The following is a 17,615-nucleotide window of genomic DNA, read 5'->3' as shown; positions in this document are numbered from 1 at the left end:
TGGACTTCACACAGCAATGTAATTTGTTTTTCATAATGAAAACTGTTCTACATTGAGAGATTTTCTTTTTTTATTAACTACAACTTTCTAAATCACCAATTTTAAGGAATCTTTTTTTCCTTAATTTGAGTGTATCCTACAGATATCACTGTGATTAGCACATCAAAATTTTAAAGCAAGAAGAATTAGCCTCTAACTTACCAGTTCTTTGTTTTGTATCTTCGTTTCAAATAATTTCGTGTTTTAGACCAGTGGTTCTCAACTAAGGGTAATTTAGCTGTCCTCTCTCTCCCAGACATTTAGCAGTGTCTGGAGACATTTTTGCTTGTCACAACCGGGTGAGGGGCTAGGGGATAGAGACCAGGGATGCTGCTATACATCCTGCAATGCACACGACAGCCCTCTACAACCAAGAATTGCCCAGCCCAAAAAGTCATCAGACCAAGGTTGAGAAATTCCAGTTTAGGTAGTATACTTTGTAATGAATGGTGAAAAGCATAGAAACATTATATATAACATGTAACACCAAAATATAAGAGATTAGAAATAGCTATTTCATTTTTTTTTTTCAATCAGGATGTCTGTTTTATTCAACAGATGGCTTTTTAGTGCTGTCTATGTGCCAGGAGATAGAAGTTCCAGATATTTTGAAGGCATAAGGTCCCAGTTCTCAAACAGCTTACATTCTAAAAATAGAGATGATGTGTAAACCAAGAAGTTACAAAATAATCTGCTAAATTTATAATAGAGCTAAGCAGTAAATGGCTTTATTTGGGTGCATCAGAGGCAGCTTGACAGAGGAGGTGAAGCTTGAGTAGTTGGTAGAAATTCTTCTCAAACTTGAACACTCACTCAGATGCTAGTTAGGAAAGGACAGCCCAAGCAGAGGGAACAGCATGTGAAAAAGCCTGGAACCTGGTGAAACAGCAAGAATTGTAAGTCCTTCGTTATGTTAAGATGAGGCTAGAGTTTTAGATAGAGGCCTGCTTTAGTTTGGAATTTATCCTGAGGGCAGGGATGTAATACAACTAATACCCAATTTACAGAGACCCTTCTGAAGGTTGTGTGCAGGATAGAGATGAGAAACCCTTTGGGAGAGTAGTTTAACTGACCCAATAAGAGCGCATGAAGATCTGAGATAACACGGAAAGGTCTCTTTCTCGGGACGTGGCATCTTGAATGGTATGGGAATGCGGTAGATAAAGAGGATACAGGATGACTTCCATGTTTCATGTTGGGGAATTCGTGGGTGGTGGAGCCATTAACCAGGATAGAAGATATATGGGAGGAGGCAGAGCAGATTTGGAGAGTGGATGATGGAAATGTTTTTTTTCAAACATGTTGTTTTTGTGGTATCTGTGGAACGTATGTTTTTTGCCCAGGAGCTTGTTGAATACTTGTCTGATTATGATTATTAGGAATGACACGGAGGAAGCATTGTGGCCTGAGAGTAAAGAATTCTATTTCTCAATTTGCCAGTGATTGCTTATAAAGCCTTGGAAGTATTACTTATGTTTCTCATCTGTAGTGTTTGGAGCGTGGTGATGGAAACATACCTCCTGAGGGGGTTGTTATAAGTGATATTGAGCTAAAGAATAAATAATTGAATGTTATAAGGCATTTGAAAAATTGTAGTAGTTAAACATTCTGGGGGCTATAGCAACCATTTACCAAGATAAATGTTTATATACCCAAGTTAGGTTCCTAAGATCACTCATTTTGATGGCCTTTGAATAACATTGGCTGAGTTGCATGGATTGCCTCTGGTGTGGTTTAGATAAGGTTTATTTTTTGTTTTAGACTTTTCATTACTCAAGTATCGTTTTTCCCTGCTTTTTGCATTAGAAGAAAATCATTGTCTTACTATTTATGACCAAGCCTCTTGTGCTAAGTATTGTTTATACTTATATTATAAAAAAAATTAAAAAAGACACTACCTTAAAAATGTTCACTGAAAATGCATTAGCTAATAAGCAGGAAAAGAAAAACTTTCGTAAAATGTTTGCCATTACTGGGTTATTTTAATGTTCTTCATTGAGGCTTCCCTGTCTATCAGCCCTTTGAGTGGAAGCAGTTTAGGGTTTCTTCTGATTGTTACTACGAACACATTGTCAAGATCTTTTTCCTTTAATCTATTTAGTACTGGCGTGTGTCCCAGAATACCATCAGAGATAAGGCTATTATCCTTTCATTGGCTGTTATCCTGGGAAAGTATTTATAGAATTGAACTCTGTCGCATCTGCTGACCTCCTTTTACGTGAAGAAAGGTGGGGATGGAGATGATGTTCCCTGAATTCACATGGAGCGGTGCGTGTGACAGCACTGACACAAAGGGCTTTCGTTAGGGCCTTTTAGATTGTGCAAATCGATTCCATCTTAGACTCTGAAAGAAGTTGACAATTCAGATCAGGATGGTGATGATCATGTTGGGTGCTCTGCAGTTATTGGCATAGTTGCTATTTTTTTGTGGGCAATTCTGTAACAGGACTCCCAGCTATTTCAGGATTATCTAAAATGTTTGCTTGCCATTGCTGTCGTGTTTTCTCTAAAATTGCTATAAGTAGAATCTAGTGGCATTAGCGTCAACATGAAAGACTAATTTCAGAAGAGTTAGGTATTTAATATTCATGCTTAACTGAAAAAATGTCATTAAAATGGAAAAGAATGATCAAAAACAGCTTCAAAAACTTAGTTTCCTATTGAGTCTATCTGAAGAAGCTGAAGAAACATGAAGAACAGTGCCTTGTAACTTTCAAGTATCTCTTTAAACATATTTTACATTGTCAAATTACTTGAATTATATTTATATAAAATAGATGCTACATGTGTTTATGTAAGTATGCTACTAAGGGCCATATATTTAAACATTTAACAAGTTGATTGCTGGTTTGGAGGCAGCATTACTGAATTCAGTGCAGGTTTGTGGCTTTCTAAAAATTCTTTTGATTGATAGAACAAGATACAAATGAAATAAAATCACTCCTAATTTTGTTGTCCCAGCAAATCTTTTTTCTCTGTGTTTCCTTCCAGTTCCTTCTCACATCCTTACACGATGTTTTCATAATTAATTCAATGTTAAATTTGCCATTTTCACTTCATATTATATTTTAAACTTTTTCCATGGTGGTGCAGTCTAAAAGTCCATTATTGCTATAATATAAATGCAAAGCTATTCTATTTCTATTTATTTATTTGTGTGAGGAAGATTAGCCCTGAGCTAACACCTGTTGCCAATCCTCCTCTTTTTGCTGAGGAAGATTGGCCCTGGGCTAATATCCGTGCCCATCTTCCTCTACTTTATGTGGGACACCGTCACAGCATGGCTTGATAAGTGGTGCATAGGTCCGTGCCTGGGATCCGAACCTGCGAACCCTGGACCACCAGAAGCAGAGCGTGCAAACTTAACCACTGCGCCACTGGGCTGGCCCCTTTATTTGTATTTAATAATAAAATATTTGACCAAATTTGTAATCTGTAGGAACTTCAATTAATGTAAACAGTTTACATGATATAATGCAGCAGGTCCTCAGCAAAATTAGAACTAGAGCCTAGATCGCCTCAGTTACCGAAATCTATTGTACAATGAACAACTAGTATTCTAGTTACTGTCTTACAAAATTAGTAGGTCAGTAAAATAGGACTTATCAAGGATTTGGTGGGCTGTCTCTATCTGAATTTTATATATTGTTTAGGTGTGTATTAGCTATATAGTTAGAGAAATTGGTGGTGGTTTGCATAACTAATCTAGGATTGAATTTAAGCTGTTTTTAAACTATCTGAAAACTGGAAATCATTTTATCAATTTACTGACTTTATCAATTTGTTCAGTTTATTTACAGTTAGTGTTTCCTGCCTTTTAAATAAGAAAAAAATAATGTATTATCTGAATGCATATGCTCTACATGCAGTGATTTTAAATATTTAGTAATGGAAAACATACGAAAGAGAGATGGCTTGTGTAGTTGAGGATGGGTTTTGTAGTCAGAGATCTAGGGTTTAATCCCAGCTCAGCTGCTTAGTAACTGTGTCATCTGGGACAGGTTATTTACCTTATCTCTTAGTGTCTATTTCCTCCTCTGTAAAGTGGGCTTAATAATGCCTGCCTAATAGAGTTGTGGTAAATGACGTAATTAATATATATATGGAGTGAGAGGAGAGGCTCACCCCACCAGTGACTTTCTAAGAGTTCCCAGCAAGATGGGAGGAGGAGACAGCTCCCTCACCCATCCCCAACACTCCTCTTGGGAGGAGAAATTTGCATGGGGAACAGAACAAGCCTCAGGGATGAGCTGCTCTTGTCCTAACCCTCAGAAGCACGGGGACTGGCAAAAACTCCTCGTTTATTCAGTGGGAGAATTTTATCATGTTTGTTTTGTTCGGTTGTTTGGAGACATTCCTGGATGCAGTTTGGTCAGTTACAATTAAAACTTGACTCTTTAAAATATATACTTATATATACATACATACATATATATATGTATATCTCATCTTATATAAGGCCTAACATATGGCAGACACTCGATAAAGGTAGTACTACTGTTGTTATTACCCTTAATATTATTAATTAAAATTTGTACATAAATTACCAGGGAAGAATCATTTTTAAATTATTGAGGACTGACACTATAGACCATATCAAATTGTTATTAATTCTATAATGTTTGAAAGTTGTATATGTTAACATTAACATATAAAATTAAAGTGAATTAAAAAAAGAATGTTTTCAGACTCTGCCAGTTAACATACAGCTTTTCTTTCGACAGGCTCAGCACTATGTAGCTACGATCTAAAGCCTTCTGAATATACTACATCTTCAAAAGCTTCTGTTCTTTGCCCCAAACTACCAGTTCCAGCGAGGTAAATTTTATTGTATTTTGTTAGCTTGTGACTTTTCTTTCTGTAGGTAGATTTTAAACTGTGTGTGTTATTCTGAGCAAAGAGTCACTGGATGATACCTGTGGCCCAGGTCCAGTACTTTTACAACAAAATTTTAAAAGCGGTAATAGAAATGACAACGTGTATTTCATATCTTAAAAAAAACACACAAACAACTTTTCTTATCTCGGATATTTTCAATTTCTTTTGGGGGTTCACTTTTTTTTAATGCCATAATTTTTTACATACACAAAACTACTGAATCATTATAAAATCTACAACAAAACTAGAAGCCAAATCTCACAGTCTCCAAAGATTCTTTGAAGTGGATCCTAGTAGTACTTACTGGGATTAATTTTTAACTAACGTAGTTTGTAAATTTAAAAACTATGCCAGTGATTATTCTCCATAGTTTTCAGGCTATATCCTTTAGGTACATTCTCTATTGTAGGCTGTTTACCATATCTTATCCAAGGTCATTTTCAACAAACATTTATTGTTAAGTACCTACTGCATATAATGGATATAAAGATGAAACAAGAAATGTTCTTTGTTTGGAGGGATCTCACAGTAGTTTATAAGTAAAGCAAATTTTAAAATTATACATAGATTTTTAAAAAAGGAAATAAATTCTCAAGCATTGTAGAATATATCCTCAGAATTAAGTGTAGTACAGGGTTTAGAGCATGTCTAGTCTTGAGAACCTTAGTGTGTATCACTAACCATGTATGACATGAGTTGACTTCTCCAGGAATGCTGAATCAAAACCACTTTTATTGTATCTCAGTGTATTATAGCAAGCCATTGGTTAAAATTTGGAGACTGGTGTCTCCTTTCCTTTGGCTTGTTTATGGGTGTAACTAGTGCTTTATTAACTTGAATTTGAAATTTTCTGTTGAAAAGTAGACAAAGGATATATCAGTTACATTGATTTCCAGCTCTTTCAGTCTTGTCAAGTTGCTATTGAAATAAAAATTTAAAGCCTGTGGATATAAAAATGAAAGGACTGTTTTAAAAGATACTAAGTAAGAAGGACCTACAAATTTTGGGCTTAGAACAATAGGCAAAGAGACTCCATTCATGAAAATGGAGAATATTAGGGAGGCTGTGACAGTAAAGAAAAGGAGGTCCTTTGAATAGAGTCATAGAAGAACATTTATCAGTATAAAAACAAGAAAAGCTGTGTCCTCTTATCTACTCAACGGTTAAAGCCTCTTTTAAATGCATCCCTTGAGTATAGAGTCACTATTTTAAGGCATAAACGTTTATAAAAGCATGACCAGAAAGCCTTGCTTTGAGAAGGAGGTTGCTCTGCTCCTATATAATATGGATGGGGCAGGGATAGGGGGGCAGCTCGTATTGCAAATCCTCCTCTACCTCTGATCTCTGACTCTACCGTGTTGAGAACTGCCTGTTCCTGATTATCCTGGTCATCTCCAGTCTTGGCTGCACACACACGCACATCTCATACAGCATCCTAAGGGCATTCACTAGAAGACAAAACAGTAGTAGGGGCGTGGGTTTTAGACATGGACAGACTAGGCTTCTAACAAGGTCATCCACTAATGTCTTAGTAATCCAAGATGCAATGATGAACCTATTCCATCTGAAAACTGACTATATACTATGTTTATGCTGTATTTAAAGGTCCTCATGGTTTACTTATTTTAGTACCTCACAGTCTAAGTATCTTATCACTTTTGTCTGAACTCAGCCTTTTGGAAAGTAAAGGAGAAGGAAAAGTTGATAGAAGAAAGGCAAATTAGGGCCTTGTATTTGGCAAGCAAAGTGAAAGGATTCGAAAACAAGAATAAATTTGTTTTAATAAAAAACTCAGGGCACTACTCTGTTCCACACATAGTATTAGTTACCAAATCTCCAAAGATGAGTAAGATCTAGTCTCTGCCTTAAAAAAAGTAGGGGCTATGTTTTTTGTGACTTTTTAAATATACTCCAAAAGACCAGCACTAGGCAAACCTGTGATGCAGGCAAATGGCCCTCAGCATCTTTCCCATCTCTTTTGCTGTTCTTCTAGGAGCATCCTAGTGGAGTAGAAAGAGCTAAACTTTGAGTCCAGATAGGCCCGGGGGTGAATTCTGTGTCACCACTTTCTATTTGTCAGCTTGAGCAAGCCTCTTAACCTCTCTGTAAGCCAAGTTTCCTCATATGTAAAATGAGAATATTAAGACCTCTGTCATAGAATTGTTGTAAAAATTAAATAAGATAATATGTGTTAAATATCCATTATTATGCGTGGCATTTGGCTTAGGGAATGTTATTTCACTCAACCTCTAGAGCCTCCCTTTTCCCCCCAACCTTCTTGAATACCCAGACACCATCTGCAGCTGAAGGCAGTGCCCATTTTAGAGGAGAGCAATTGTAGACTAGTCTGCAATAAAACACTAGCACTACATAATTGCCAAAGGGTGGTTATTCCTAAGAGCTTTGGAATTTTAAAAGCAAATGCCTAGAAAGGGCCATATTTTATCCAAATTCATAACTCTCTATTGGTGAAGTGCTAAGCATGGTAGCAGCAGGGAGACTAGCTAGCCCACATACTTGCAATGCTCAAGGGTTTAGGTGCAGCTGGAAAGAACTGCAATGCTAGGAACAGATTACACAAATTCAGTTTATTCATCAAACATTGATTTTGGTGCCTCTGGATGCCAGAAAGGATATTTGGTGTTGGGGAATTAATAACATGATATGGAAATGAGAAACTAATAGCCAAGAAAAAAAATGTTACCTATTTATCTTTATTAAATGAAGGATTCAAGGTAAATTAACATTTTTAAGTTGTCTACTGTGTGCCAGCCACCACAAGCTTCTCATATGTATTATCTCATTTAACCCTCACAAAAGCCTATATTGTCCCTAATTTATATATGAGGAAATAGAAGAGAGGTTAAATGAATTATCCAAGGCCTCACAACTAATTATTAGAAATCAGATTTTGAATCTAAGATCTTGTAAAGTCTATACCACAGTTAGTTTAAAAAAAAGTACAGGAATGAAAGAAGAGAGAAAAGGAATGAAATGTATGAAAACTTTGTATTTTGTATGAAAACAAAATATTGCCATTAGATTCTTGACTTACTTATTTCCTGCCTTTCCTGTGCTATAGAGATATTACTGGAACCCTTTATTATTATTCTTTCTTAAATAAAACATTTAATTAGAAATCAAGTGTAATTGCTTATTTATAACCTGAAGTGTTAAAATAATTGTGGGAGATGTACACTCCTGTCTTCTCTTATGAAGGCGTATGGATAAGAAATATTAGGGATTGTTTGTCACAATACTTTGAGGGAGCTCATTAACTGTGATAGTCTGACTTAAAGGTAACAAAGGGACAGTATGTTTGCCAAGGTAAGATACAATTTTCCTATGAGTGGCTAATTTTTAAAAAATCTTTAAAAGACTCATTATAAATTCGTTTTGTTCTTGTTGACTAATGTTTCAATAATGTGAAACAGCATCAGTTCGTAATGGGACTACATTGACTTCTTAAAGATTCAATATTCTGTGGGCTTCGAAAGGTAGAAAAATCTTACTATAAATAGAATTTTTTATGCTTGTCCTCTTAATTAAGAGGCAGAAAGTGTGTTATTTAGGTTAGACACTAAAGTAGAAATAATCTCATATAGCGGGTTCTCAGAAGTATTATTTTCTGAGAGGTATATGAAATCAGCTAACTCATCTCTTCTTAGATTCATTATATCACATGGGATTTAAATGGTAAAATATAAGACAAACCATTTCAATGCCATGATTACTTAGATTTTTTAATAAGAACATAAACTCGTCATGGTTGGTCAAATTGTTCTGTTAGGGGAAAAGTTGAGAAAAAAGAATGACATACAAGGGAATCTAGTGCTTTATAATTTAAAGTGAAGTATTTAATTTTATTTTTTACTACTCTGTCTAAACATCATCTTCTCTTTTTTTTGGCTTCTATTTTTGTTGTTCCTTACCAGTAAGAGCAGATTTTGACCATCAGGTAGACGATGTAGTTAATCAGCTTGTGCTAATTTTATAACCTTCAAATTTAGATCTGTCAGGGATTTTTTTTTTTTAACTGACATAGATTAAATTATAAGGGACTATTGATATTGTGCGCCACTTCTTTGAAAGATCCTTGTAAAGCACTCCTTCCAACTGGCCAAGTGTTTATATACAGTGTAAAAATGACTTGAAGGGGTAGAGCAGATATTACTCAGCATTTCCTCTTAAATAAAAATGAAGGATTCGAATTTTAATAGTATAATCCTTCCCTTTTCAAATCACCTATCCTCATTCTAAGTCTGAAAAGCAGAAAAATACTAAAGGTATTGGGCATGCTGCTCCTATTAATTTACAATTATTGATCTGTGGGTGGGCTCTTTATTATTATTATTACTAAGATCTGAAAAGACTTACAGAGGACTTACTCCTGCCCTTTCAACTAACAGATGGAGGAACTGAGAGAGAGAGAGAGGTGGAATGACATGCAGCTGTGTAACATTAGGAGAGTCACCTGGTGCTTTTGAACCCAAGTCCAGTTTTCTTTCCTTTATCACAGGCTCCACTCTCTTTTGGAAATGATGTGTATTTCTCTTTGAGTATAAAAATACATCAACATCCTGTTAGGATATGGGAGACGTAAGTGGAGCCACCTCTGGACAGCAGATAAAGTTCTCTTATAGTTCTCTGACAGGAAAAAGGAAGCGGGAGAGCAGAGCCAAGAAAATTGGTGGATATTAAAAATAAGAAAAAGACATCAGCATCCTTAAGGTGGATCTATGTTATGTTCAAGGTTGGAGGCAAGTGAATTATACAGAGGCTACTGCAGTGATGATAAGGTAATAAATAAAGCAAATAAAGATGTAGATAATCAAGGAGCAGAGAGGACTTTAGTTTTGAAGGACAAAGAACCAGGCTTTAGTTAAAAATATGGTTAGAAGTCCTTAGGGGCGAGCCTGGTGGCGTAGTGGTTAAGTTTGCATGCTCCGCTTCGGCAGCCCGGGGTTCTCAGGTTCGGATCCCAGGCATGGACCGACGCACTGCTTGTCAAGCCACGCTGTAGCAGCATCTCATATAAAGTAGAGGAAAGTGGGCATAGATGTTAGCCCAGGGCCAATCTTCCTCACACACACAAAAAATATATGTGGTTAGAAGTCCTAAGACAGGGACATTAACCTGGTAGGGACAGTATCTAGATAGCATCAGGAGAAAAACAGTTACAGGTCACAACAAAGTTGTCAGTTTAAAGGTTTCTTTCCCAAATCTACCTCCATTGACTTAGGAACTTATAGTTCTTCCTATTTGATTCGTTCCTGTATTATTTCTAACTAAATCCATTTCATTTAAAAGTTTTCTGTAATTTAATATCTTTTTACATCATTAGTGAAACAACTTTTGGTCAAAAAAATGATAGTCTGCATACCTGTAATTCAGGCATTACTCAGAATGCTCTGGTTTTCTGCAGTTTCTGACACAATATCAAATCTTTGGCGTTAACTTGCACTGACACCATTTTGGAGGTATATACAAATACACCACAGGCTACAAGAGGCAAATTTTTTTAAATGAACAAAAATCATGTCATGTTGTCACATCATCATTTTTGGATACATTTTACTGAAGCATAACTAAGATAAGGCTAGATCTTTAAAATTATATTATCTATTGTTCCATGTAGATAAACAGCGTAGAAGGTGTTGCTTATTCTTACTCCCAGTGGTACTCATTTACCAACATGTAAGAAAAATCAATACACAGTTCACTTATAGTCTTATTGTTTTTTGAGGAAGGAAACAAAGATAGTGTTTTGCTTCGGGTCATATAAGGTTGCTTGGCTGAGATTAGGAACCTTGGAATTTGGTGTTCAACGATATAATCTTATCCACTAATTTGACCAGAATACAGTGCCAACCAAGAATGAAAACACACTTATATCATTACAGTCAAAAATGTTATGTTACAGCTGTGACTGATAGTCCCACAAATAACTCTCAGAATGTGAGATTCGTGTTAGTGATGGCTAAATTTTAAATTAATGCACACGTAAGTGTGTATTCATGCATGGACGCACATACGGGCTCTCTTAGAATCTTAACAATTCACAACTGAGAGCGTGTTCGTGGAGCTTTGTTTAAAATCTCTCATTGATTAGATGTATACCATGCTCTCAGAAGCTAAAGTGGAACCATATTATAACAAACCAGATTTATGTCACAGTTCACACACGGTTTTGTTCCTTCACAGGTAAAAGCTGCAGTCAGAATAAGCCTGATAGAACTGATTACCTCTTTTTTAGACACAAATAATCTCATAATAATAATAACATGTAAAAAGAAAGGAAAATAGCCCAGAATCCCATCACCCTAACAAATCAGGGATTTTTCATTTGTTTATATTTTTTCTGTTCTTATTCTTATGGATATATCCTTTATACAGAGGTGCAATCATCACATTAGACATAAATTTTTGTTTTTTCCCCTTGTACTATTACGTCGTGTTTCCATACATTAGTATTCATGGTTATTGTTTTAAATAGATGCATATTATGCTGTATATTGAGGTCTCAGAGTGACTAATTTATATGAGAGTTATTAAGCTTCTGCCCCAAACAAACATTCCTCTATATGCTGTTCTGATAGAGGAAACAGTCTGTTGACGGTGGCACATTTCGAGCAAAAGCATGTGTGCCTTTTATTTTTAAATAGCTTGTTCGTTTTCAGTTCAATGAAGTATATGTTTGTAAGTTTTGTCATCTGCCATTGATTGATATAGATGTGAAGGCTGAGGAGTTCAAGTGTTTGGTTTTGCTCTTGGTGGTTTTATATGTGCGTACGTGTGTGTATACGTGTGTGTTTCTTTTCAGAAGGGGCGGGTAATGTCTTCTGTTGGAATATGCACTCCACCCTCTGTGATAAGGTTGTGGTAAGATTTGCGTCACTGCCCATGACAGTCATCTTCATAGCATTAAGCTCACAGCTCTTAGCTCCCATATGATGTGTGGAGGGTGGAGTGTATTGCAGTCATATTCACCTTTCATTTGTGTGTTTGATGTGGCATTTATACTAAGTAGGAGTAATTTTTTTTCTGATTTTTTTTTCTTGTGTCACCAGTGCACCTATTCCATTCTTCCATCGCTGTGCTCCTGTGAACATTTCCTGCTATGCCAAGTTTGCAGAGGCCCTGATCACCTTTGTCAGTGACAATAGTGTCTTACACAGGCTGATTAGTGGAGTAATGACCAGCAAAGAAATTATATTGGGACTTTGCTTGTTATCACTAGGTAATTGTTTTTCTCATTATTAGCTATTGCATAGTACTGCAGTAGAAGACTGTTCTGTCTTTTAACCAAAATATGAATACAACTGGGGATACTTGTCAAATGTTTAACTTCCCATAGCCAAAATAATTGTTTCAGATTATATATAGTTAAAAATATATACATAGTTTAAAAATTTATGTATATATATCTGAAACTCATTTCCCTTCTTTTTCTTTCATTGGAGAAAACTGGTGTTTTCCCAAACTTTGGTTACTAAGTCTATAATAACCTTTAATATGATAGCAGGAGGCTTCTTTTAATGAATCAACGCCCCTTTGTTTTTAGTTATGATTCAAAAAGTCTTATTTGCTTATAACAAGAGGCCACATATTCTCTTATATATTTTCATTAAAGAACACAGATTTCTGATAGATTACTTTTGAAATATGTAATTTTTTTTTCATTGCTACAATTCATAATAACACAGTATTGCTGGAAAAATTAGGAAATCTCCACTTGTTAGCCGTTGAGTTTTCTGACCAATAAGTAGATAATGTAATCAAATAAAAATGTTATTTTCAAGATGTAAATTCCCTATATCATCCTAGGACTATATGTAGCCATATCAGAATATAGAAACCTTTTTAGTTGGGTAGGAACCAAACAACTATTTCATTATATAAGTAAAATGAGTATTTATACCTGTTAACAACAGTTATAGACACTGAGAAGACTAGCTGTATTTCCGTCTTGTCATGAGAGAGTATTTTCTTTTTGCTTAGGTAGTACTTGACTCAATTGAAATAATGCTGTCCATATGAAAAACTATTTCTGTGATTTTGAAACGCTCCCATTTGTTTTTGGTTCCTGTACATTTGTTGCAAAAGTGAGTACTTTAATAATGTTACCTAGTGACAGGTCCCAACCATTTATTTGGCTTTGCAAATGGCCCAGAGAAACTTGACTGTTAGTCTAGTTTTATATAAAAATTATTTGGCTTTTGAAATAGTAGAATACTTTAACCAAGAAGAAAAAGTCCAAACCGTAAAAATAGTGATAATAATGTTAAGCCATGGGAATTCCATTTTTTATTACAATGGTTCTCTTTTAAGGCTTAAGATCTTTGGTCATTTGTCTGTGAAATAGGCCTTTAGATACTTAAAGATGAACAAATTATAATTTCAGAAATGAATTTCCCCATGCAAGGGTTAAATCCTCCCAGTTTCTTTTTTGAGATTTTCACTCAAGATTTTAGCACGTTGGAATTTAGTTTGGGGTGGATAGAGGAGTTGGCTAAATAACTCAAACTTAGCCTCGCTCCTTTTTGAAGAGCTTCTCAATCGGGACCCCTGACCTCAGTTGAGAAATGAGGCCAGAGGAATTTTGGCCTCAGTGGGCTTCAGGATATTATTCTATAGGGTCAGATCATCTCTTAGAGTGTTAGAGGAGAAACAACCAGAAAAAGATACAGTGTAGTGGCTAATTTTACTGATCTCTGTCTATGTGTGATAATTTTCTGGTCACCAACATGACATGTCATTCTCTACTTTGTGTGTGGGTATGTGTGTTTGCATGTGAGTTCTCATGTCTTCCCGTGGTGAATCCACAACAGCCCTGTGCTGTTTTTGAGTCACCATGTGCATTTGCATGTATTCTTTCCTGTCGTTTGTTTATAAACCCACAGTTAGGTGCCTTTGGTTTCAAGTGATGCTATTCAAGTGGCACAAGTACCAAAGTCCAAGTGCAAAAGCAGCCAGTTTCCTTTCTTACCTAAATTGGGATTAAGAACTTGTCAATAGCAACAAATTATTTTCCTAGGAGGAAACAATTGAGAGTTTCTCTTTATATTGTCCAATGTTTTCAAATAATATTCTATGTGTTCTCTGTTTATCTTCCCTGCAGTTCTATCCATGATTTTGATGGTGATAATCAGGTATATATCAAGAGTCCTTGTGTGGATCTTAACAATTCTGGTCATACTGGGTTCACTTGGTAAGCTGCTTATTCCTTTGTTTTTTAGTAATTAGAATTGAGAGTTCAAGTTTGCTTTTAACAATCCCTCAATTCAGAACTACTTTGTTTTAAATAATTTTCCTCTTATAAGACCTGTGAATTCAATTATAAACTGTAAAAAGACTGGTAGGTGGATTAGATTGAGGTCAGTTCACTGTGAGATCACTAAATCAAATAAAATGGCAAGATCATTGACGTTTGGAGTAAAAGCAAGTGGAGATATTTTTTAAAAGGGGCTAACGTTTTTCTGTCTGTATCAGTTTTGTGGGAAGAGCCCAAGAGAAAAGAAAGCGATTGAGGCTCTGTTCTGCTTCTTGCTCTGTAATTGTCACTGGATTCCTCCCGTGTTCCCTGCCTGGCAAGTGAAGGGAGCCTTTGCTAATCAACTCTTGATTATCTAAGATTGTCTTTGCCTTACACATGTGAATATTGAATTTGTGGCATGTAAAATTCTTGAGGTACGCTATGTTCCCATGTGTCTGTACTTTATTTCAGAGAAGAACTTGAAGACCAGCCTAAATTTTGTTCCTTGGCCCATAACCTGTCTCACTTACCTAGATGTTTATAATTTTTTAACTTATCCTTATAATGTAAACTTTTTGTCTAGTTCTGAATCTTAACTAAGTTTGCCTATGATCTCTTTTTAGGGGGATCTTTTTCAACTTTGAAAAGTTTTCTTTATTTCTGTATTTGATTATTGTTTCTGTTCCAGTGGTTTTCTTCTTAAGGTCATATTCATTATTCTGCTATCATCTTCTAAATTATCATTTTAATCCTTTTGCCATTTTGTTTACATTCAGGAAGAACTCCTCAAGTTTATCTTCCATATCGCTGATTTAGTTTTCTTCACTCTGAGTTCTGTACTCGACTACCTAATTTTGTTATTTCAATTTCATCTTATTTGTAGTTCTTCGTTCTCTTAGCCATCTTTCTTTTCATTTCAGCTTGTAGCCTTCATATCTGATTCTGTGTTTAGATGGTGTCTTAGTCAGTTTGGGTTGCTGTAACAAAGTGCCATAGACTGGATGCCTTGTCAACAACAAACATTTATTTCTTACCGTTCTGGAGGCTGGGAAGTTTAAGATCAAGGCACCAGCAGATTTGGTGTCCGGTGAGGACTGGCTTCCTGTTCTGGCCATCTTCTTGCTGTGTCCTCATATGGCGGAAGTGGGGAGGAGCTCTCTGAGGTCTCTTTTATGAGGGCACTGATCCCATTCAGGAGGATTCCTCTCCTATGACCTAATCACCTCCCATAGGCCCACCTCCAAGTACCATCACGTTGGGGATTAGGATTTCAATATGTATATGAGTTTTGGGGGGACACAAACATTCAATTTATAATAGATGGATAGTGTTTATAATAAAAGTTGACTTGAATCCCAGCTCTGCCACTTACTAGGTATGTGACATTTGGCATGCTTTCCTAAATTTCAGTTGTACCACTTGTAAAGTGAAGCTAATACTGCCCACTTAATAGTATTGTAGTGATTAAACTTGGTCACATCTGTTGCGCAGTTCCTGGCACAAATTTAAATGTTTAATAAATGATATCTTCTGTGGCTGTTGTGAACAGTGTCCTTCTTGATGTCATCATTATTTTCTCAATCTATTTTCCTTGAATTTCAGGCTTTCTGTTATAACTTTTTATTCCTGTTTGTAGAGAATGCATTTTATTCCATTTTTTGAGAATATTAAACAGTTTTCTGGGCCGGCCCCATGGCTTAGCGGTTAAGTGCACGCGCTCTGCTACTGGCGGCCCGAGTTCGGATCCCGGGTGCGCACCGACGCACCGCTTCTCCGGCCACGCTGAGGCCGCGTCCCACATACGGCAACTAGAAGGATGTGCAACTATGACATACAACTATCTACTGGGCTTTGGGGAAGGAAAAAAAAAAAAAAGGAGGAGGATTGGCAATAGATGTTAGCTCAGAGCCGATCTTCCTCAGCAAAAAGAGGAGGATTAGCACGGATGTTAGCTCAGGGCTGATCTCCCTCACCAAAAAAAAAAAAAAAAAAAGCTGACTTTAAAAAAAAAACGGTTTTCTAAACAATTTTCTTGAACCTTCAAGATTTCAAAATAGAAGTGTTTCCCTTTCTCTGAAATAGTTTTCATAGACTCCTGGTTGTTGTGGTTTGTTTACCCATCTTCAATAAAAGAAAAATTCATGCTCAGTGTTTGCCAACAGGTAAGGTTGGAATTTCCCCTTGACACCATTCACTCTTGAGTGCAGATGGAGGGCAGGTTGATTTGCATAGATCTCAGCCCAGTTTCATATCTCCCAGGCATTTATTTCGTCCACCTGTGTATACACATCTCTACTCTGAATCTTCCGTTTCCATACCATGGCCTACAAGGCCTTACAGTATGATCTGGTCCCCAGCTCCTCCTCTGCCCACATCTCTTATCGCTTTCCCCCTTGCTCATTGCTGTAGCCACAGTGGCCTCCTCCTATCAGGCATGGTGGTCCCATCTCAGCATCTTAGAACTTGCTCTTACCTCTTGCCTGGAAAACTCTTTCCTTAGATAGTTTCATAGATTGCTTTCTCCCTGTCTTTGGTTCTTTTGCTCAAATACCAGCTCCCCAGTGAGGCCTTGCTTACCCATCTTATATAAAATTGCAGCGCTTCCCCAGCCCCAGCACTTTCTGTCCTCTTTCCAGGTGACTTTTTTCTTAGACTTGGTATACTATGTTTTCACTTGTTTCCCTATTTTTTTGTTTTCCCATTACTATATAAGCTCCATAAGCGGAGAGGGTGGGGACTTGGTTTTGTTCAGGGCTCTATCTCAGCACCTAGAACAGTAGATGGTACAGGCACTCGGAACGTTTGCTGAATGGATTGAAAGAAGGTGTCTGGTGCAGCTCTCTTATATGGAGGCAGGTTTGCCTCTCTTCTTCAGTTTAGTTCTCAGAATCTCTGAACCGGTAATGAACGTAAAAACTCCCATCCCTACTGCCCACTGCTATCAAGCTATCAAAGATTTCCTACCTTTGGTGGGGACTGCTCTTTTGATCTTCATTTATTCATTGTGCAGATAACTGCACGACTGTGTCAGTGCCCGGCTCTGGGGTTATTGTGATGAGTACAACAGAGAAGATCTTTGCCTTCTTCAGCTGCATTGCTAATTTCTATGACCCTTACTTGCTTCCTACAGGCTCCCCAGCTTAAACAGGTGCTGAGGCTCTCTTTGTGACCATTTCCTCTCAGGAGTCTGTCTGGCTGGCTGTCTCTCAGCCTCAGAGTCAATAATAGATAAAGTTGAAGGAAGTTCATTTGATACACTGAATGATTTGTAAGTGCTTAATGTGGAAGATGATAGTGGAGTAATTGGAGCTCCCCTTATGAAGGCAAAAAGTTATAGCCACGCACCTCCCAGCCAAATGGATTGTTGCTGCGTTAGTCCCACGATGATTTGTAGGGAGGGTCCGGAAAATTAAGGATTTATGTTACACATTTTCTTGTGCTA

At 36.7% G+C, this 17,615-nt stretch overlaps 1 protein-coding gene across 3 annotated transcripts in view; it reads left to right on the top strand.

The window, feature by feature from the left end:
• Window positions 1–17,615, top strand: part of SLC44A1 (solute carrier family 44 member 1) — a 182,224-nt gene that overhangs the window by 95,847 nt on the left and 68,762 nt on the right. For all 3 annotated transcript variants that reach the window (XM_087419364.1, XM_087419363.1, XM_087419362.1), the window contains exons 5-7: window positions 4,764–4,857; window positions 11,988–12,157; window positions 14,039–14,128. In XM_087419364.1, the coding sequence (XP_087275490.1) occupies window positions 4,764–4,857; window positions 11,988–12,157; window positions 14,039–14,128 (354 nt within the window). The remainder of the gene's footprint in view (window positions 1–4,763; window positions 4,858–11,987; window positions 12,158–14,038; window positions 14,129–17,615) is intronic.

This window comes from Ceratotherium simum, chromosome 29 (assembly GCF_057802395.1).
Source record: "Ceratotherium simum simum isolate JZ-2026a chromosome 29, ASM5780239v1, whole genome shotgun sequence".
In the NCBI taxonomy this organism is placed as follows: domain Eukaryota; kingdom Metazoa; phylum Chordata; class Mammalia; order Perissodactyla; family Rhinocerotidae; genus Ceratotherium; species Ceratotherium simum.
This window is presented reverse-complemented; position numbering and strand designations above follow the sequence as displayed.